The 22,284-nt window shown below is 45.9% G+C and overlaps 1 protein-coding gene across 3 annotated transcripts in view; it reads left to right on the top strand.

Annotated features, from left to right (window-relative positions):
• Positions 1–22,284, top strand: part of LOC140731982 (26S proteasome non-ATPase regulatory subunit 13-like) — a 243,651-nt gene that overhangs the window by 204,455 nt on the left and 16,912 nt on the right. For all 3 annotated transcript variants that reach the window (XM_073054034.1, XM_073054033.1, XM_073054032.1), the window contains exons 7-11: positions 9,039–9,210; positions 12,514–12,593; positions 14,485–14,610; positions 18,999–19,061; positions 20,340–20,420. In XM_073054034.1, the coding sequence (XP_072910135.1) occupies positions 9,039–9,210; positions 12,514–12,593; positions 14,485–14,610; positions 18,999–19,061; positions 20,340–20,420 (522 nt within the window). The remainder of the gene's footprint in view (positions 1–9,038; positions 9,211–12,513; positions 12,594–14,484; positions 14,611–18,998; positions 19,062–20,339; positions 20,421–22,284) is intronic.

Below are 22,284 nucleotides of genomic sequence, written 5' to 3' on the forward strand. Positions count from 1 at the left end.
CTCTCCCTCATTTTCCAAGGATGTGAGTGAGGGTTTCCACAGAGTGAGCCTTCTCCCTCATTTACCAAAGATGTGAGTGAGGGTTTCAGCAGAGTGACCCCTCTCCCTCATTTACCAAGGATGTGAGTGAGGGTTTCAGGAGAGTTACCCCTGATTTACAAAGGATGTGAGTGAGGGTTTCAGCGGGGTACCCCTCTCCCTCATTTACCTGGGATGTGAGTGAGGGCTTTAGCACAGTAAACCCTCTCCCTTGTTTACCAGGAATCTGAGAGAATGTTTCAGCAGTCTGACCCCTTTTCCTCATTTACCAAGGATTTGAGTGAGGGTTTCAGCAGTGTGACCCCTCTCCCTCATTTACCAAGGGTTTGAGTGAGGGTTTCAGCAGTGTGACCCCTCTCCCTCATTTACCAACGATGTGAGTGAGGGTTTCCGCAGACATATACCCTCATTTACCAAGGATGTGTGTGAGGGTTTCAGCAGAGTGACCCCTCTCCCTCATTTACCAAAGATGTGAGTGAGGGTTTCAGCAGAGAGACCCCTCTCCCTCATTTACAAAGTATGTGTGTGAGGGTTTCTGCAGAGTGACCCCTCTCCCTCATTTACCAAGGATCTGATTTGGGGTTTTAGCAGAGTTACCCCTCTCCCTCATTTACCAGGGATTTGAGATAGGGTTTCAGCAGAGTGTCCCCTCTCCCTCATTTACCTAGCATGTGAGTGAAGTTTTCAGCAGAGTGACCCCTCTCCCTCATTTACCAAGGATGTGAGTGAGGGTTTCAGGAGAGTGACCCCTCTCCCTCTTTTACAATGTATGTGTGTGAGGGTTTCTGCAGAGTGTCCTCTCTCCCTCATTTACCAAGGATGTGAGTGAAGTTTTCAGCAGAGTGACCCCTCTCCCTCATTTTCCAAGGATGTGAGTGAGGGTTTGAGCATATTGACACCTCTCCTTCATTTACCAAGGATGTGAGTGAGGGTTTCAGCAGAGTGACCCCTCTCATTTACCAAGAATCTGAGAGACGGTTTCAGCAGAGTGACCCCTCTCCCTCATTTTCCAAGAATGTTGGTGAGGGTTTCCACAGAGTGAGCCCTCTCCCTCATTTACCAAGGATTTGAATGAGGGTTTCAGCAGTGTGACCCCTCTCCCTCATTTACCAACGATGTGAGTGAGAGTTTCTGCAGAGATATACCCTCATTTACCAAGGATGTGTGTGAGGGTTTCAGTGGGAGGTACCCCTGTCCCTCATTTACCAAGGATTTGATTGAGGGTATTAGCTGAGTGACACTTCTCCCTCATTTACCAAGGATGTGAGTGAAAGTTTCAGCAGTGTGAGCCCTCTCCCTCGTTTACCAAGTAATCGAGAGAGGGTTTCTGCAGAGTGACCCCACTCCCTCTTTTACAATGTATGTATGTGAGGGTTTCTGCAGAGTGATACTTCTCCCTCATTTACCAAGGATATGATTTAGGGTTTTTTGCAGAGTTACCCTTCTCCCTCATTTACCAAGGTTGTGAGTGAAGTTTTCAGCAGAGTGCCCCCTCTCCTTCATTTTCCAAGGATGTGAGTGAGGGTTTGAGCAGAGTGACCCCTCTCCCTCATTTACCAAAGACGTGAGTGAGGGTTTCAGCATATTGACCCCTCTCCCTCATTTACCAAGGATGTGAGTGTGGGTTTCAGCAGAGTGACCCCTCTCCCTCTTTTACCAAGGATGTGATTGAGGGTTTCAGCCGAGTGACCCCTCTCCCTCATTTACGAAAAATGTGATTGTGGGTTTCAGCAGAGATACCCCTCTTCCTCATTTACCAAGGATGAGAGTGAGGGTTTCAGCAGTGTCCCGTCTCCCTCATTTACTAAGGATATCTGTGAGGGTTTCAGCAGAGTGACCCCTCTCCCTCATTTACCAAGGATGTGAGTGAGGGTTTTAGCAGAGTGACCGCTCATTTACCAAGGATGTGAGTGAGGGTTTTAGCAGAGTGACCGCTCATTTACCAAGGATGTGATTGAGGGTTTTAGCAGAGTGATCCCTCTCCCTCATTTACCGAGGAATTGAGTGAGTGTTTCAGCAGAGTGAGCCCTCTCCCTCGTTTACCAAGGAATTGAGTGAGGGTTTCAGCAGAGTGACCCCTCTCCCTCATTTATCAAGGATGTGAGTGAGGGCTTTAGCAGAGTGAACCCTCTCATTTACCAAGAATCTGAGAGAGTGTTTCAGCAGATTGACCCCCCTCCTTCATTTTCCAAGGATGTGAGTGAGGGTTTCCACAGAGTGAGCCCTCTCCCTCATTCACCAAGGATGTGAATGTGGATTTCAGCAGAGTGACCCCTCTCCCTCATTTACCAAAGATGTGAGTGAGTGTTTCAGCAGAGTGACCCCTCTCCCTCATTTATCAAGGATGTGAGTGAAGGTTTCAGCAGAGTGACCCGTTTCCCTCGTTTACCAAGGATGTGAGTGAGGGTTTCAGGAGAGTGACCCCTCTGCCTCTTTTACAATGTATGTGTGTGAGGGTTTCTGCAGACTGATACTTCTCCCTCATTTACCAAGGATCTGATTTAGGGTTTTAGCAGAGTTACCCCTCTTCCTCATTTACCAGGGATCTGAGTTAGGGTTTCAGCAGAGTGACCCCTCTCCCTCATTTACCAAGGATGTGAGTGAAGTTTTCAGCAGAGTCACCCCTCTCCCTCATTTTCCAAGGATGTGAGTGGGGGTTTGAGCATATTGACACCTCTCCCTCATTTACCAAGGATGTGAGTGAGGGTTTCAGCAGAGTGACCCCTCTCCCTAATTTACCAAGGATGTGAGTGAGGGTTTGAGCAGAGTGAGCCCTCTCCCTCGTTTACCAAGGATGTGAGTGAGGCTTTTAGCAGAGTGATCCCTCTCCCTCATTTACTAAGGATATCTGTGAGGATTTCAGCAGAGTGACCCCCTCCCTCATTTACCAAGGATGTGATTGAGGGTTTTAGCAGAGTGATCCCTCTCCCTCATTTACCGAGGAATTGAGTGAGCGCTTTAGCAGAGTGAACCCTCTCATTTACCAAGAATCTGAGAGACGGTTTCAGCAGAGTGACCCCTCTCCCTCATTTTCCAAGAATGTTGGTGAGGGTTTCCACAGAGTGAGCCCTCTCCCTCATTTACCAAGGATTTGAATGAGGGTTTCAGCAGTGTGACCCCTCTCCCTCATTTACCAACGATGTGAGTGAGAGTTTCTGCAGAGATATACCCTCATTTACCAAGGATGTGTGTGAGGGTTTCAGTGGGAGGTACCCCTGTCCCTCATTTACCAAGGATTTGATTGAGGGTATTAGCTGAGTGACACTTCTCCCTCATTTACCAAGGATGTGAGTGAAAGTTTCAGCAGTGTGAGCCCTCTCCCTCGTTTACCAAGTAATCGAGAGAGGGTTTCTGCAGAGTGACCCCACTCCCTCTTTTACAATGTATGTATGTGAGGGTTTCTGCAGAGTGGTACTTCTCCCTCATTTACCAAGGATATGATTTAGGGTTTTTTGCAGAGTTACCCTTCTCCCTCATTTACCAAGGTTGTGAGTGAAGTTTTCAGCAGAGTGCCCCCTCTCCTTCATTTTCCAAGGATGTGAGTGAGGGTTTGAGCAGAGTGACCCCTCTCCCTCATTTACCAAAGACGTGAGTGAGGGTTTCAGCATATTGACCCCTCTCCCTCATTTACCAAGGATGTGAGTGTGGGTTTCAGCAGAGTGACCCCTCTCCCTCTTTTACCAAGGATGTGATTGAGGGTTTCAGCCGAGTGACCCCTCTCCCTCATTTACGAAAAATGTGATTGTGGGTTTCAGCAGAGATACCCCTCTTCCTCATTTACCAAGGATGAGAGTGAGGGTTTCAGCAGTGTCCCGTCTCCCTCATTTACTAAGGATATCTGTGAGGGTTTCAGCAGAGTGACCCCTCTCCCTCATTTACCAAGGATGTGAGTGAGGGTTTTAGCAGAGTGACCGCTCATTTACCAAGGATGTGAGTGAGGGTTTTAGCAGAGTGACCGCTCATTTACCAAGGATGTGATTGAGGGTTTTAGCAGAGTGATCCCTCTCCCTCATTTACCGAGGAATTGAGTGAGTGTTTCAGCAGAGTGAGCCCTCTCCCTCGTTTACCAAGGAATTGAGTGAGGGTTTCAGCAGAGTGACCCCTCTCCCTCATTTATCAAGGATGTGAGTGAGGGCTTTAGCAGAGTGAACCCTCTCATTTACCAAGAATCTGAGAGAGTGTTTCAGCAGATTGACCCCCCTCCTTCATTTTCCAAGGATGTGAGTGAGGGTTTCCACAGAGTGAGCCCTCTCCCTCATTCACCAAGGATGTGAATGTGGATTTCAGCAGAGTGACCCCTCTCCCTCATTTACCAAAGATGTGAGTGAGTGTTTCAGCAGAGTGACCCCTCTCCCTCATTTATCAAGGATGTGAGTGAAGGTTTCAGCAGAGTGACCCGTTTCCCTCGTTTACCAAGGATGTGAGTGAGGGTTTCAGGAGAGTGACCCCTCTGCCTCTTTTACAATGTATGTGTGTGAGGGTTTCTGCAGACTGATACTTCTCCCTCATTTACCAAGGATCTGATTTAGGGTTTTAGCAGAGTTACCCCTCTTCCTCATTTACCAGGGATCTGAGTTAGGGTTTCAGCAGAGTGACCCCTCTCCCTCATTTACCAAGGATGTGAGTGAAGTTTTCAGCAGAGTCACCCCTCTCCCTCATTTTCCAAGGATGTGAGTGGGGGTTTGAGCATATTGACACCTCTCCCTCATTTACCAAGGATGTGAGTGAGGGTTTCAGCAGAGTGACCCCTCTCCCTAATTTACCAAGGATGTGAGTGAGGGTTTGAGCAGAGTGAGCCCTCTCCCTCGTTTACCAAGGATGTGAGTGAGGCTTTTAGCAGAGTGATCCCTCTCCCTCATTTACTAAGGATATCTGTGAGGATTTCAGCAGAGTGACCCCCTCCCTCATTTGCCAAGGATGTGATTGTGGGTTTTAGCAGAGTGATCCCTCTCCCTCATTTACTGAGGAATTGAGTGAGGGTTTCAGCAGAGTGACCCCTCTCCCTCATTTACCAAGGATGTGAGTGAGGGTTTCAGGAGAGTGACCCCTGATTAACAAAGGATGTGAGTGAGGGTTTCAGCGGGATACCCCTCTCCCTCATTTACCTGGGATGTGAGTGAGGGCTTTAGCACAGTAAACCCTCTCCCTTATTTACCAGGAATCTGAGAGAATGTTTCAGCAGTCTGACCCCTCTCCCTCATTTACCAAGGATTTGAGTGAGGGTTTCAGCAGTGTGACCCCTCTCCCTCATTTACCAACTATGTGAGTGAGAGTTTCTGCAGAGATATACCCTCATTTACCAAGGATGTGTGTGAGGGTTTCAGTGGGAGGTACCCCTGTCCCTCATTTACCTTGGATGTGAGTGAGGGCTTTAGCACAGTAAACCCTATCCCTCATTTACCAAGAATCTGTGAGAATGTTTCAGCAGTCTGACCCCTCTCCCTCATTTACCAAGGATTTGATTGAGGGTATTAGCAGCGTGATCCCTCTCCCGCATTTACCAAGGATGAGAGTGTGGGTTTCAGCAGAATGAGCCCTCTCCCTCGTTTACCAAGGAATTGAGTGAGGGTTTCAGCAGAGTGACCCATCTCCCTCATTTATCAAGTATGTGAGTGAGGGCTTTAGCAGAGTGAACCCTCTCATTTACCAAGTATCTGTGAGAGGGTTTCAGCAGAGTGACCCCTCTCCCTCATTTTCCAAGGATGTGAGTGAGGGTTTCCACAGAGTGAGCCCTCTCCCTCATTTACCAAGGATGTGAGTGAGGGTTTCCACAGAGTGAGCCTTCTCCCTCATTTACCAAAGATGTGAGTGAGGGTTTCAGTAGAGTGACCCCTCTCCCTCATTTACCAAGGATGTGAGTGAGGGTTTCAGGAGAGTTACCCCTGATTTACAAAGGATGTGAGTGAGGGTTTCAGCGGGGTACCCCTCTCCCTCATTTACCAAGGATGTGAGTGAGGGTTTCAGGAGAGTGACCCCTGATTTACCGCGGATGTGAGTGAGTATTTCAGCGGGGGTACCCCTCTTCCTTATTTACCTGGGATGTGAGTGAGGGCTTTAGCACAGTAAACCTTCTCCCTTATTTACCAGGAATCTGAGAGAATGTTTCAGCAGTCTGACCCCTTTTCCTCATTTACCAAGGATTTGAGTGAGGGTTTCAGCAGTGTGACCCCTCTCCCTCATTTACCAAGGGTTTGAGTGAGGGTTTCAGCAGTGTGACCCCTCTCCCTCATTTACCAACGATGTGAGTGAGGGTTTCCGCAGACATATACCCTCATTTACCAAGGATGTGTGTGAGGGTTTCAGTGGGAGGTACCCCTCTCCCTCATTTACCAAGGATTTGATTGAGGGTATTAGCTGAGTGACACTTCTCCCTCATTTACCAAGGATGTGAGTGAAAGTTTCAGCAGAGTGAGCCCCCTCCCTCGTTTACCAAGTAATCGAGAGAGGGTTTCTGCAGAGTGACCCCACTCCCTCTTTTACAATGTATGTATGTGAGGGTTTCTGCAGAGTGATACTTCTCCCTCATTTACCAAGGATGTGAGTGAGGGTTTGAGCAGAGTAAGCCCTCTCCCTCATTTACCAAAGATGTGAGTGAGGGTTTCAGCAGAGTGACGCCTCTCCCTCATTTACCAAGGATCTGAGTGAGGGTTTCAGCATATTGACCCCTCTCCCTCATTTACCAAGGATGTGAGTGTGGGTTTCAGCAGAGTGACCCCTCTCCCTCATTTACCAAGGATGTGATTGAGGATTTCAGCAGAGTGACCCCTCTCCCTCATTTACGAAAAATGTGAGTGTGGGTTTCAGCAGAGATACCCCTCTTCCTCATTTACCAAGGATGAGAGTGAGGGTTTCAGCAGAGTGACCCGTCTCCCTCATTTACCAAGGATGTGAGTGAGGGTTTTAGCAGAGTGACCGCTCATTTACCAAGCATGTGATTGAAGGTTTTAGTAGAGTGATCCCTCTCCCTCATTTACCGAGGAATTGAGTGAGAGTTTCAGCAGAGTGACCCGTCTGCCTCATTTACCAAAGATGTGAGTGTGGGTTTCAGCAGAGTGACCCCTCCCCCTCATTTACCAAAGATGTGAGTGAAGGTTTCAGCAGAGTGACTCCTCTTCCTCATTTACAAAGTATGTGTGTGAGGGTTTCAGCAGAATGAGCCCTCTCTCTCGTTTACCAAGGAATTGAGTGAGGGTTTCAGCAGAGTGACCCCTCTCCCTCATTTACCAAGGATGTGAGTGAGGGCTTTAGCAGAGTGAACCGTCTCATTTACCAAGAATCTGAGAGAGGGTTTCAGCAGAGTGACCCCTCTCCCTCATTTTCCAAAGATGTGAGTGAGTGTTTCCACAGAGTGAGCCCTCTCCCTCATTTACCAAGGATGTGAGTGAGGGCTTCAGCATATTGACACCTCTCCCTCATTTACCAAGGATGTGAGTGTGGGTTTCAGCAGAGTGACCCCTCCCCCTCATTTACCAAGGATGTGAGTGAAGGTTTCAGCAGAGTGACCCGTCTCCCTCATTTACCAAAGATGTGAGTGTGGGTTTCAGCAGAGTGACCCCTCCCCCTCATTTACCAAAGATGTGAGTGAAGGTTTCAGCAGAGTGACTCGTCTTCCTCATTGACAAAGTATGTGTGTGAGGTTTTCTGCAGAGTGACCCCTCTCCCTCATTTACCAAGGATCTGATTTGGGGTTTTAGCAGAGTTACCCCTCTCCCTCATTTACCAGGGATTTGAGATAGGGTTTCAGCAGAGTGTCCCCTCTCCCTCATTTACCTAGCATGTGAGTGAAGTTTTCAGCATAGTGACCCCTCTACCTCATTTACCAAGGATGTGAGTGTGGTTTCCAGCAGAGGGACCCCTCATTTACTAACAATGTGAGTGAGAGTTTCAGCAGAGAGACCCGTCTCCCTCATTTACCAAGGATGTGAGTGATGCTTTCAGCAGAGTGACCCCTCTCCCTCATTTACCAGGGATGTGATTGAGAGTTTCAGCTGTGACTCCTCATTTCTCTGCATGCGTAATCGTGGTATCTGCTATTGCAGTCTCAGTGATGGAAATCTTCTGGACTTCACATAAAGGTCAACTGGGATTCAGGGGTTGCAGGACTTCATCATCAAACCTCAATTCAATTTGGTGCAAAATAATTCATAGCAGAATGAATAGAAAATTTTCCTGTCCTCGAAATGATTTATCCGTAATCATTCAAGATTGTTGAATTTAAAGAGCAAAAGACGAGGAAATCTGCAGATGCTGGAAATTCAAACCACACTCACAAAATGCTGGGTGGAATACAGCAGGCCAGTCAGCATCTATAGGGAGAAGCGCTGTCGACGTTTCGGGCCGAGACCCTTCGTCAGGACTAACCGAAAGGAAAGATAGTAAGAGATTTGAAAGTAGTGGGGGGAGGGGAAAAATGCGAAATGTTAGGAGAAGACTGGAATGGGTGGGATGTAGCTAAGAAAGGTGATTGGCGAAAGTGATACAGAGCTGGAGAAGGGAAAGGATCATGGGAAGGGAGGGCTCGGGAGAAGGAAGGGAGGAGGGGAGCACCTAAGGGAGATGGAGAGCAGGCAAGGTGTTGGGCAGAGAGAGAGGAAAAAAACAACTAAATATGTCAGGGATCAGGTAAGAAGGGGAGGGGGCATTAATGGAAGTTAGAGAAGCTCTTAGCTTCATCCCACCCCCTCCCGTCTGCTCCTATCATTTCGCATTTCCCCCTCCCCCCTCTACTTTCAAATCTCTTCGTATCTCTCTCTTCAGTTAGTCTTGACGAAGGGTCTTGGCCCGAAATGTCGACAGTGCTTCTCCTTATAGATGCTGCTGGCCTGCTGAGTTCCACCAGCATTTTGTGTGTGAAGAACAAAATAATTGTTACTCCGAATGCAATGCAGTGTTTTTAAAGTTACTGGAATAAATGCAATTACAGTGATGTTATTTGTTCCATCACCTTGCCTGCAGCTGTTTGTCCCCAGTCTAATTTGTGTGATCTTTCCATTTACTAGGACATCATTGAAGAAGTTGACAAGATGCTGGAGAAGATGCCGGGGGTGACGTCAGTACACGGCCGCTTCTATGACACTTCCTGTAGTTACTACCAGGTGGTGGGTGACCACGCGGCCTACTACAGGGAGGCTCTGCGGTATCTGGGCTGTACCGAACTCTCTGACTTGTCAAGTAATTACTGGTGTCTTCCTTTTCACAAATGTTCCGATATATCTGTTAACAAGAGATCCAGATCCTGATGAAATGCCAACTACTGTTCCTTTCCATAGATGCTGCCTGACCTGCTGAGTTCTTCCAGCATTTTGTGTATTTTGCTTAGTATATCTGTTTCAGCAATCGGTCGAGTTTTGGTAGCTGGTCAAAGGGATTCTATAATTTCTCACTTTTTGCTTGTTTCCCTTTTAGTTTTTTAAAGGATTCCGCTCCCAACCTAAGAACGATGTATAATTTTTCAGTCCTCTGCAATGTCTCAGAATCGGGTTTATTCTGTCTGGGCAGCCTCCTCCCTGACGGCATGAACATCGATTTCTCTAATTTCCATGAATTGCACCACCTCCTCCCTTTTCTTTCCCCATTCCACATTCTGATGACCTTTTTAACCCTCAACATTCAGAAGCTCTCTTGTTAATCCCTGCACTCTTCCAAGGACTCTGAATCCTTCCTAGGTGGTGATCAGAAATGAATGGGTAGCTTCCAACCCGATGGCATGAACATCAATTTTTCTCATTTACTGTAATTACTCCCACCTTTGCCTTCTTTCTTTTTGCATTCCCCATTCAGACAGTGGCTCACCTCTCACTACTCTTCTTCTCACCTGCCCTCACCTCCCTTTGATTCCCCTCTCTTCTATGGTTCACCGTCCTTTCCTTTTAGATTCAAATTCAAGTTCATTTGTCATTCAACTATACATGAATATAGCCAAACGAAACAACAGTCCTCTGGGGCCAAGGTGCAAAACGCATTATCAACTGCACACTGCACCGGCAGAGGAGAGCACCTTCTTTCAACCCTTTACCTCTTCCACCTATCGCCTCCCACTTTCTCACATCACCACCCTAACCTCCGTCCCCATGATTATGAGATGACAAACATGCCAGCGCACAAGTGGTAAGGCTTTGGAGCAAACCTCACTTGAAATCCTTTCTGTAAGCTACAAATTCAGATCCAAGTGGAATATTGCATCATTACACACATGAGATTCTGCAGAAGTTGGTAATCTGGAAGAACACACTAAATGCTGAAGGAATAAACAGTCAAAGTTTTGGGTTAAGAATCTTCATCTGGACTAGAAAGGAAGGGAGAATGAGAAGGTAGGGGAAGACAGGCTGACCAGGTGATGGGTGAGACCAGGTGAGGGGGGAGGGGAATGAAGCTAGAAGCTGGGAAGTGATTGGCAGAAGAGGTAAAGGGCCGAAGAAGAAGGAATCTAATAGGAGAGGAGGAGCGTGGAAGAAAGGGAAAGATGAGGGGAACCAGAGGGAGATAATCGGCAGATGAAGAGAAAGGGTGAGAAGGGACCCTTAACTGAGAATGGAAAAAGAGAGAAGGAGGGAGGGTGAGAAACCAATGGAAGTTGGAGAAATCAGTGTTTCCACTGCATGCAGATTTCTGGTCACGAATATTGCTCGTTGCTTCTGAATACAAAAAAATAAATTCCACATACCTTGAGGATGAGAGCTCAGCTGTGCTGCCTGGTGGTTGGATGAGAGTGAAAGGGTGGCTTTGCATTGGATGGTTGGGAGGGATCATTTGGGCCCTGTGTTTGCAGCATTCCTGAATAAATATCTCAGGTGGAAGAGAGACCCCTACTTCTCCAACTTCTCTATTCACATAACTATCTCTCCTTCAGAACTATTACCGCATTCTTTGCCTCCTCCCAAACCTTCCTGTCTTTCTAAAGATGAATTTATTTATTTAGTGATGCGGCACAGAATAAACCTCTCCAGCCCTTTGGAGCCACACTGCCCAGCATCCCCTGACAACCTCGATTTAACCCGGATCTAATCCCGAGACACTTTACAATGACCAATTAACCTACTCGGTAAGCCTTTGGACTGTGGGAGGAATCCGGACCACCCGGAGGAAACCCATGGGGCCAGGACTGAACTCTAAATTCTGACACCCCCATGCTTTAATAGTGTTGCATTAACTGCTGTGCTACTATGGTGTAATGTCTGGAGTTAAATGTAGAGCACCAGATACAGTTCTGACATTTCGCTTAACTTCATGGCTTTTACAGAGACCAGGTGCTGAAGATACAGAGAAATGTGCACAAAGCACTGGAGGAACTGAGTAGGTCAGGCCGTATCTGTGGAAGGGAATAAAAAGTCGATGCTTCGGGTTGTGACACTTATTTCCTGGATTTTAGTATTCCCCAGCATGATAGGAGGCAACATCTAAATTGTTCAGTTTCTAGTTCAGTAAAATGTACAGATCAGTAGGGACAAATGCCTTCTTTCCCCTGAAAATATTTGCTGGGTTTTTTTTGGGATCTTCTTGTCGCTGGCAAGGCCTGAATTTGTTACCCCTGTGTCTCTTCCCTCAAAGAAGGAAGGTGAGCCAATATCCTGAACTGTTGAAGCTCCCTCATGAACTTATGCCCAGGTTATAGCTGAGCAGAAAGTGCATCCTGTTCATGTGGTTTTCCAGGGCACACAACATTAGCATAGCTCTCTTACAGTATGTAGTGATGGAGTTCGGAATTCAATTCTAGTGTCCTCTGTAAGGGGCCTCTGTATGTCCTCCACATGGAATGCGTAAGCTTTCCCTGGGTGCTCCAGTTTCCCCGCTCAGTCCAAAAATGTACTGCTTAGTAGATTAATTAGTGATTGTAAATTGTCCCGTGATTAGGCTAGGGTTAAATCAGGGGGTGCTAGGCAGTACGGTACAAAGAGGTGGAAGGGCCTGTTCAGCTCTATCTCAATAAATAAATAACTCAAGTTTCCATCTGATGAACAAAGAGATTTGTCTATTTTTTTGTTAAATGTCAATTCACTAAAAATAAGCTACTGATAAATTATAAAGGTGTACTGTATATACTGTTTTTTAAAACTGGGGCCCCATTAATGCTGGTATCTGCTGATATTTTGTGTGTGTTATTCTGGGTTTGCAGAGTCTCTCGTGTTTATGAACTCGATATTGCAGTGGAGTGATACCGTAGTGGTGAATGCAACACTATTACAGCACCAGCGATTCCTGCCACTGTCTGTAAGGAGACTGTACGTTCTTCCCATGACCGTGTGGGTTTCCTCAGGGTGCTCCGGCTTTCTCCCACGTTCCAAAGATGTATGGGACAGGAAGTTAATTAGTTACATGGGTGAAATTGGGTGGCATAGGCTCGTTGGTCTGGAAGGGCCTGTAACCATGCTGTATCACTAAATAAAATATTGCAAGTGTGATTGCGTTGCACTCATCCTGAACCTGGGCTAGTTATGAAGTAGGCTGATCTTTCTCCGAATTGTTCCTTCTCGTTAGTGGGCTCACAACAGCAGAGAGCATTCACCCTTGGCCTGGCTGCCCTACTGGGAGATGGCATCTACAACTTTGGTGAACTGGTAAGTACAAATTAACTCACTGGTACTGATCACGGCACACTTTCCAACTCCACTTCCGAATGGTTGTACAGCACAGGGACAAGCCACAATCCACAATCTTGTGTCAAATCAATTGAATGGTCCTTCATCCTACAAGATGTCCATATCCTTCTATTTTCCTCACATTCGTCTGCCTATCTAAACATCTCTTAAAAATATTTAATGTTTTTGCCTCTACCATCAACCCAGGCCGTGCGTTCCAGGTACCCACTGATCTCTTGTGTTTTTAAAAATAAACTTGTCCCTCATACCACCTTAAATGGATGTCCTGTGATATTAGGCATTTCGACGCTGGTACAGGAAAGTGTGGTTAGCACAAGGCTTTACAGTACCAGCGGTCAGGTTCAATTCCTGCTACTCTTTGTAGGAAGTTTGTACTTTCTCCCCCATGACCATGTGGGTTTCCACTCACAGTCCAAAGACATGCTGGTTGGTAGGTTAATTGATCGTTGTAAATTTTCCTGTGATTAGGGTTAAGTCGGGTGTTGCTGGGTGGTGCCACTTGAAGAGTCAGAAGGGCCTACTCCACGCTGTATCTCAACAAACAAAAAATACTGTCTGTCTACTCTATCTATGCCTCCCATTGTCTGATAAGCCCCTATCAGATCTCCCCCAGCCTCTGCTGCTCCAGAGAAAACAACCTGTTTGTCGAACCTCTCATTGCAATACATGCCTCTAATCCAGGCAGCATTTTGGTAAACAGATTCCACATAGTTTAATGTTATTTTCTGTGCACATGTGAAGGGAGATGAAATAATAGTTATTGCAGATCTGATGCAGCACAAAAAAAAAATAATAATAAACAAACGCACACAGTAAACATAAATATATAAGGTAGCTTGTGTACACAGATTGATTGTACGTCCATGAAGTGACGCTGGGCACATAAAGAAATGATGAAGTAGTGGTGGTTGGAGGCGTGGAGGGGTAGGTTAGTGGGTGGAGGTGTTGTTCAGCCGTACTGTTTGGTGAAAGTAACTGTTTTTGAGTCTGTTGTTCCTGGTGTGGCTGTTACAGAGCTTCCTCCCTGATCGGAGTGGGACAAACAATCCATGAGCAGCATTTGTGGGATCCTTCCTGATGATACTAGCCCTTTTCTGGCACCTGTCCATGAATATGTCCTTGATGGTGGGTAGGCTTGTGCCAGTGATGTGTTGGACAAATTGGACTACCCTATGTAGAGCCATTACAGAGCAATTTGTGGACATGGTGTTTCTGTGAGGGATCTGTGGACGTGGTATGTCTGAGTGATCTGTGGACGTGATGTGTCTGAGGGATCTGTGGACGTGATGTGTCTGAGAGCTCTGTGGACATGGTGTTTCTGTGAGGGATCTGTGGACGTGGTATGTCTGAGTGATCTGTGGACGTGATGTGTCTGAGGGATCTGTGGACGTGATGTGTCTGAGAGCTCTGTGGACATGATCTGTCTGAGGGATCTGTGGACATGGTGTTTCTATGAGGGATCTGTGGACATGATCTGTCTGAGGGATCTGTGGACGTGATCTATCTGAGGGATCTGTGGACGTGATCTATCTGAGGGATCTGTGGACATGGTGTTTCTATGAGGGATCTGTGGACATGATCTGCCTGAGGGATCTGTGGACATGGTGTTTCTATGAGGGATCTGTGGACGTGTTATGTCTGAAGGATCTCTGGACGTGATCTGTCTGTGAGGGATCAGTGGACGTGGTGATTGTGCAGGCACCTGTAGATGCAGTGATTGCAGAGGGACCCATGGACGCGGTGAGGGATCTGTGGAGGTGGTGATCGCAGAGGGACCTGTGGACGTACTGTGTTTCTCTGTGGTCTCTTACCCTGTGTGATGCTGATGATGACACTTCTTTCTCTGCAGTTAATGCACCCGATCCTGGAATCGCTGCGCGATACAGAGAACCAGTGGTTGATTGACACTCTGTACGCTTTCAACAGCGGGGACGTGGAGACTTTCTTCTGCCTGAAGACATCCTGGGGATCTCAGGTAAGCTGAACCCTTTGTCATTGTTTAAAACCTGTCGGGGACCATGGTTCAAGGTTTGTAGCCGCAATGGGTTTGAAAATGGAGCATTACAGCACAGTGCAGGTCCTTTGGCCTACAATGTTGTGCTGACTTTCAAACTACTCCAAGATCAACATAGCCCTCCATTTTTCTAACATCCGTGTGCCTGTCTAAGAGATTCAGTGCCTCTGACACTGCCATTGCACCTGCCAGTGTGTTCCATGCACTCACCAATCTCTGTGTAATATAATCTGCATCCAACAACCCCCCCCCCCCCCCCCCCCGGTACTCTCCTCCAATCATCTTAAAATTATGCCCCCTGGCATTAGTCATTTCTGCCCTGGTTGTCCACTCCATCTGTGCCTCTAGCTTGCTCAATCTTTTGTCAGAAGACATGCCCTCTAATCCTGGACACATCCTGGTAAATCTCCTGTGCACCCTCTTTAAAGCTTCCATATCCTTTCCATAATTTCTATATAACTTATTCTACAATTAACTGCTATGCTATTTTTTCTTGTGAGTTGAGTAGGCAGATATATGCTGAACTGGTAATTTGTGGATTTAATTCAGATTCTAATTTAAGTGTAATTGGAGGTGGTCCTATTTAAGACCAGTATTGGTGATTTAGTCCTCATAAAATGGGCAGAGAAGCTGTCTTCAGTCTCCTGTACCACCTCCTTGATGGTGCCAATGAGAAGAAGGTATGGCCTGGGTGATGAGGGTCCTTAGTGATGGATGCCACCTTTCTGAATCATCACCTTGTGAAGGTGCTTTCAATGCTGGGAAGCTGAATGCCTTTGATTGATCTGGCTGTGTTTACTGCTTTCTGAAGCTTTTTCAGATCCTGTGCAGTGGCCACTCCATAGTAGATGGTGATGCAACCAGTTAGGATGCTCTTCATGATACACCTGTAGAAATTTGCAAGTGTCTTTGGTGACGCACCAAATCTTCTCAAACTGCTAATGAAATATAGCCATTGTTGTCCCTTTTTTTTTGTAATTGTAAGATAAGTTGAGCCCAGGAAAGATATTCAGAGTTGTTGACACCCAGGAACATGGAAGCTGTTCACCCTTTCTACTGCTGGTTCCTTGATGAAGACTGGTGTGTTCCCTTGACTTCCCCTTCCTGAAGTTCACAATCAATTCCTTACTGACGTTAAGTGTAAGGTTGTTCCTGCAACACCACTCAACCAGCTGATCTGTCTCACTCCTGTATGCCTTCTCATCACCACCTGATATTCTGCCAACAATAGTTGTGTGGTCGGCAAATTTACAAATGATGTGTGAGCTGTGCCTAGCCATGCAGTTGTTGAGAAAATACAGCAGTGGGCTAAGTATGCATCCTTGATGTGTGCCAGGGAAGAGGAGTTGTTATTTCCAATCCACATTTTTTGAGAGCGGAGAATAGAATATCACAGAAAAATGCTCTTTGGCCCATGACGTGGCAAACTGATTAAACTAATGTCATCTACTCTCTTCAACATGCTTATAGTCCACATCCCTCCATTCTCTTCATATTCATCTGCCTATGTCAGAACTTCCTTTAAAATTCTCATTATTATTTACAAATACCAGCATCCTGCTTATAATCTCCTTCCAATCCTACACCTCACAGAAATACTAGGGCCCCATCTGTAATCTCTTCCCAATCCTACATCTCACAGAAATGCCAGCACCCCGTCTGTAATCCCCTTCCAGATGTGGAATTCATCTGTGCCCTGACTTTGGCAGTTTCATTAGTGGAAGCCAAACTTTATCTCCAATGACGCTGAGATTGTGAGATTCGGTTCCTAAATTATTCAGTTTTTTTCAAGCTGAAGTTCAAGTTGATTGTCATTCAACTGTAGACTTGTATACAATTAAATGAAGCAATATCCCTGTGAGACCATGGTGCAAAACACACATTCAACGTCTAAAATAACATTAACACAATAATATTGTTATATAATAAATTCTGTAGCTGTACGAGTTGACATAAAATTCAATATGACATGTCCTTAAATATATAACTAACATTACTGTTGTTGTCATAAATCATGTGTATTGGGTGGTATCAGGGTGTTCAGAAGTCTTACGGCCCAGGAGAAGTTGTTACCTAGCCTAACAGTCCTTATTATATACTGTGGTACCGTCTGCCTGATGGTAGAAGGTCAAAGGGGTGGTGGGACGGACCTTGATGCAGAATGCTCTCCATGGTGTATCTGTAGAAATTTGCTAGAGCTTTTGAGTTTCAGGTTTAATTATCTTTCAACTATATATGAATATAGCCAAACAAAATGGCGCTCCTCCTGGCCAAAGTGCAAAACAGCACACAGCATACTGCACGTGGCAGATATGGTTACGACTTCAGGAAGAACATACCAAATCTCCTCAGACTCCTGATGAAGTATAGGTGCAGACATTCCTTCCTTTCTGTGATATAGGAGACCTTTCAATGCCATCTGTCCCATTTTCCCACTTCCTGGTAAACTTTAGTTTCTCCCTCATTCTTTTGCTAGCCACCAACACTAGGGGTAATTCACAGCCAATAACCTACTAACACATCTCTCATATTTTCCTCTCCCTATTCTAACCTGAGACACTAGCATAAGAGGCTGCTACAAGAGGACACAGGTGTAAGGTGCTGGGGAGTAGATACAGAGGAGATGTCAGGGGTAAGTTTTTTACTCGGAGTGGTGAGTGCATGGAATGGGCTGCTGGCAACGGTGGTGGAGGCAGATACAGTAGGGTCTTTTGAGAGACTTTTGGATAGGTACATGGAGCTTAGAAAAATAGAGGGCTATGGGTAAGCCTAGTTATTTCTAAGTTAAGGACATGTTGGGCACAACTTTGTGGGCCGAAGTGCCTGTATTGTGCTGTAGGTTTTCTATGTTAATTAATTAGTTGGGTGTAATTAGGCAGCATGGTTTTATTGGGCTGGAAGGACCTGTTAATGTGCTGTATCTGTAAATAAAATTAAAGGTTTCTGCACGTGCTGGAATTCCAGAGCAGAACACACACACATACCCCCCCCCCCACCGGTCAGGCAGCATCCGTAGAGAATAAACAGTTGATGTTTTGAACCCAAACCCTTGATCAGGACTGGAAAGGAAGGGGGAAGAAGCCAGAATAAGGTGGGGGGAGGAGTACAAGCTAGCAGGAGAGACCGGGGAGGGGGAAGGCAGTGGAATAGGGAAGGGGGGATGAGGTGAGAAGCTGAGAGGTGATAGATGGAAGAGGTGAAGGAATCTGATAGGAGGGTGGAGTGGACCATGGGAGAAAGGGAAGAGGGAGAAGCACCCCAGAGGGAGGCGATGAGCAGGTGAGGAGATGAGAGGGGAGTCAGAATGGAGAATGGAAAAAGAGAGAAGAGAAAAAGTAAAGGGCTGAAGAAGGTGGGTTTTAATAGGAAAGGATAAGGGACCATGATAAAAATGGAGGGGATCTAGAGGGATGTGTGGAGACGGTGCGAGATGGGAACCAGAATAGAGAATGGAAAAAGGGAGGGAGAGAAATTACCTAAGTTAGAGAAATCAATATTCATGCCATTAGGTTGGAGGGAATATGAGATGTTGCTCCTCCAACCATTCTGAGAATCATACACAGAATTATTGTCAATGGTGTCTGGCCTGTTGGAGGTAACCTGCTGTAACAGTTTGGGAGGGTGCAGTGAGAGTCTGGTACAGGAGCCAACAGTTGTTGTTAAGGTGGTGCTAAGGGAAATGTGGGTAAAACTCACAACCAGGAGAGTATTGGATGTTTCTCATCAGTAAAGGAACACATAAAAGCAATATGGGAACACTTGTTAAGCTGCAGCGAGCCACACCAGCTCAGCCCAGCGAGCTTTGCACAATCAAAGCAAATTCAGCTTCATTTTATTTATCTCACATTCATCGAAACACACAGTGAAATGTGTCATTTGCGTTAACAACCAGCACAACCTAAGGATGTGTTGGGGGCAGCCTGCAAATGTCACCACACATATCCACAGTGCTTGGCAGAATAACGAAAGCAACAACACAGGAACAAAACAACAGCAGTAAACAAGCCCATTTCCTCCCTCACACACTCTGACACACACACACACACACACAGACCTCCAGTCTCCAGTGAGCTCATGGATTCGCAGACAGTTAGCTTAAACTTCCCCGTTGAGTCTCCCTTTCCCTGTGACTGCATGTGTTTTCTTCGGCTAATCCGGTTTCCTCCTACAAAGACATACTGACTGGTTGGTTAATTGGTCATTGTTAATTGCCTTCTAATTAGTCTAGGCTTAAATAGGTGGGTTGCTGGGTGCTGCAGAGTATGAGCCACAACCTGGCCTGGGGCCATCTTAACCTGAAACAATCGGGTGATGTAGGCACTAACCTGTTGTCTTTCTCTCTCCGACAGTCAGACCTGGCCAATAACGAACAACGACTGAAGGCGAAACTCCAACTGCTCTGCCTAATGGAGGTACGTACATATTTGAGGCTGACGCTTGCCCGGGTGGATCCCTCTGGGATCCGTGGACCCCAGAGGGATAAATAATCCAAAGTTACCTGTGGAATTACATTCAAGGAATCGTGTTAACAGTATTATTTATTATTTATTTATTTATTGTTAGTATTATTTGCTTTTCTTTTTGTATTTGCACAATTTGTCATCTTTTGCACATTGTTTTTCATTGATTGTATTGTGTTTCTTTGTATCTACTGTGAAACTGAATCTCCAGTTCATGTACACTCAATGGCCCCTTTATCAGGTGCCTCCTGTACCTAATAAAGTAGCGCCTGAATGCATGTTTGGGATCTTCTGCTTATCCACTTTAAGGTTTGACATGTTGTGCATTCAGAGATGCTCTTCTGCACATCACTGTTGTAATGCATGGTTATTTGAGTTACTGTCACCTTCCTGTCAGCTTGAACCAGTCTGACCATTTTCCCCTGACTTTTCTCCTCAACAAGGCATTTTCACTCACAGAACTACTGCTCACTGGATGTTTTTAGTTTTTCACACCTTTCTCTGTAAACTCTAAATATTGTGTGTATATAAAAAAAAATCCCTGGAGATCATTTCCTGAGACACTCGAACAATCCTGTCTGGCACCAACAATCATTCCACAGTCAAAGTCATCTAGATCACATTTCTTCCCCCTTTCTGATGTTTGGTCTGAACAGCAGCTGAACCTCTTTGCAATGTCTGCAAGCTTTTATGCATTGAGTTTCTGCCATATGACTGGCTGATTAGGTATTTGCAGGTGTACCTCATAAAGTGGTCGCTGAGAGTATATGCCATGTCCCATGTCCAATTTTTCCTTTCAGTTGAATACATTTTAAGGAGAACATTTTCTGGTTATACAGCTGTCATAAGAAATAGGAGCAGGTGTAGGCCATCTGGCCCATTAAAGCCTGCCCCGCCATTCAATAAGATCATGCCTGATCTGTCCATAAACTCAGCTCCATCTACCTGCCTTTTCCCCATAACCCTTAATTCACCTACTATGTAAAAATCTATCTAACTGTATTTTATATATATTTAGTGAAGAAGCCTCAACTGCTTCCTTGGGCAGAGAATTCCACAGATTCACCACTCTCTAGGAAAAACAGTTTCTCCTCATCTCTGTCCTCAATCTCCATCATGGAAGTGATCATTTCCCCACCTGCCAATTTTCACCCACTTTTCCAAACTGTGTCTTTCTTTTGTTGCAAAGTCTTATTGTTATTTTCATTGAAATTCATTTGTATTTCTAAGATGGTGTTTACAAGACCAGCAAATCATCGGAAGATGACGTTCCAGGAGATAGCACATCAGGCTAAGGTGCCTATTGATGAGGTGAGTTGTGAACTGGATCAGCAGATCGTCGAAAAGTACAGTTAATCATAAACACAAGAGAATCTGCAGATGCTGGATGAACCCAGCAGGTAAGGCAGCATCTATCGAAGAGAAAAAACAGTCAGTGTATCGGGCCAACACCCTTTGTCAGGACTAAAAAGGATTGCGGGAAGAAGCCAGAATATGAAGATGGGGAATGAGTTGACTTTGTTTCTTTTACCCTTCACATACCTGAGGAGGAAAAATCTTAGTTATATCTCTGTCTAAATGTGCAATCATAGTAATTTATAATAATTTATGATAGAATAGTCAATGTAACATAGTATACACTCAAATCAGCGTGAGTTAATCAGTCTGATGGCCTGGTGGAAGAAGCTGTCCTGGAGCCTGTTGGTCCTGGCTTTTATGCTGCGGTACCATTTCCCGTAGCAGCTGGAATAAATTGTGGTTGGGGTGACTTGGGTCCCCAATGATCCTACGGGTACTTTTTACACACCTGTCTTTGTAAATGTCCTGAATCTTGGGAAGTTCACAGCTATAAATGTGCTGAGCTGTCCGCACCACTCTCTCAGAGTCCTGCGATTAAGGGAGATACAGTTCCCATACCAGGCAGTGATGCAGCCAGTCAGGATGCTCTCAATTGTACCCCTCTAGAAAGTTCTTACGATTTGGGGGCCCATACCAAACTTCCTCAATGTCTGAGGTGAAAGAGGCGCTGCTGTGCCGCCTTCACCACACAGCTGGTGTGTACAGACCACGTGAGATCCTTGGTGATGTGGATGCCGAGGAACTTAAAGCTGTTTACCCTCTCAATCCCAGATCCATTGATGTCAATAGGGGTTAGCCCATCTCCATTCCTCCTGTAATCCGCAACCAGCTCCTTTGTTTTTGTGACATCGAGGGAGAGGTTGTTTTCTTGACACCACTGTGTCAGAGAGATGACTTCTTCCCTGTAGGTCACCTTGTTATTATTTGAGATTAGGCCGATCAGTGCAGTGTCGTCGGCAAATTTAATTAGCAGATTGGAGCTGTGGGTGATGACACAGCCATGGGGATACAGCAAGTAAAGAAAGTGGACGACCAGATGGTACGAACATCAATTTCTCTAACTTCTAATTTTTTTCCCCTGCCATCTTCTTACATTGCCCACTCTGGCTCCTGTGTTACCCCTTCTTAGAAACATAGAAAACCTACAGCACAATACAGGCCCTTTGGTCCACTAAGCTGTGCCGAACATGTCCTTACCTTAGAAATTACCTAGGGTTACTAATAACCCTCTATTTTTCTGAGCTCCATGTACCTATCCAGGAGTCTCTTAAAAGACCCTATCTTATCCGCCTCCACCACCATCGTTGGCAGCCCATTCCATGCACTTACCAGTCTCTTGGTAAAAAAAACTTACCCCTGACATCTCCTCTGTACCTACTTCCAAGCACCTTAAAACTGTGCCCTCTTGTGCTAACCATTTCAACCCTGGGAAAACGCCTCTGACTATCCACACGATCAATGCCTCTCATCATCTTGTACACCTCTATCAGGTCACCTCTTATCCTCCGTCTCTCCAAGGAGAAAAGCCGAGTTCACTCAACCTATTCTTATAAGGTGTGCTCCCCAAACCAGGCAACAGCCTTGTAAATCTCCTCTGCATCCTTTCTATGGTTTCCACGTCCTTCCTGTAGCGAGGCAACCAGAATTTGAGCACAGTACTCCAAGTGGGGTCTGACCAAGTGGGCTCTATAGCTGCAACATTACCTCTCGACTCTTAAACTCAATCCCACGATTGATGAAGGCCAATGCATCATATGACTTCTTAACCACAGAGTCAACCTGTGCAGCAGCTTTGAGTGTCCTATGGACTCGGACC

This window comes from Hemitrygon akajei, chromosome 8 (genome assembly GCF_048418815.1).
Source record: "Hemitrygon akajei chromosome 8, sHemAka1.3, whole genome shotgun sequence".
NCBI classification, from domain to species: Eukaryota; Metazoa; Chordata; class Chondrichthyes; order Myliobatiformes; family Dasyatidae; genus Hemitrygon; species Hemitrygon akajei.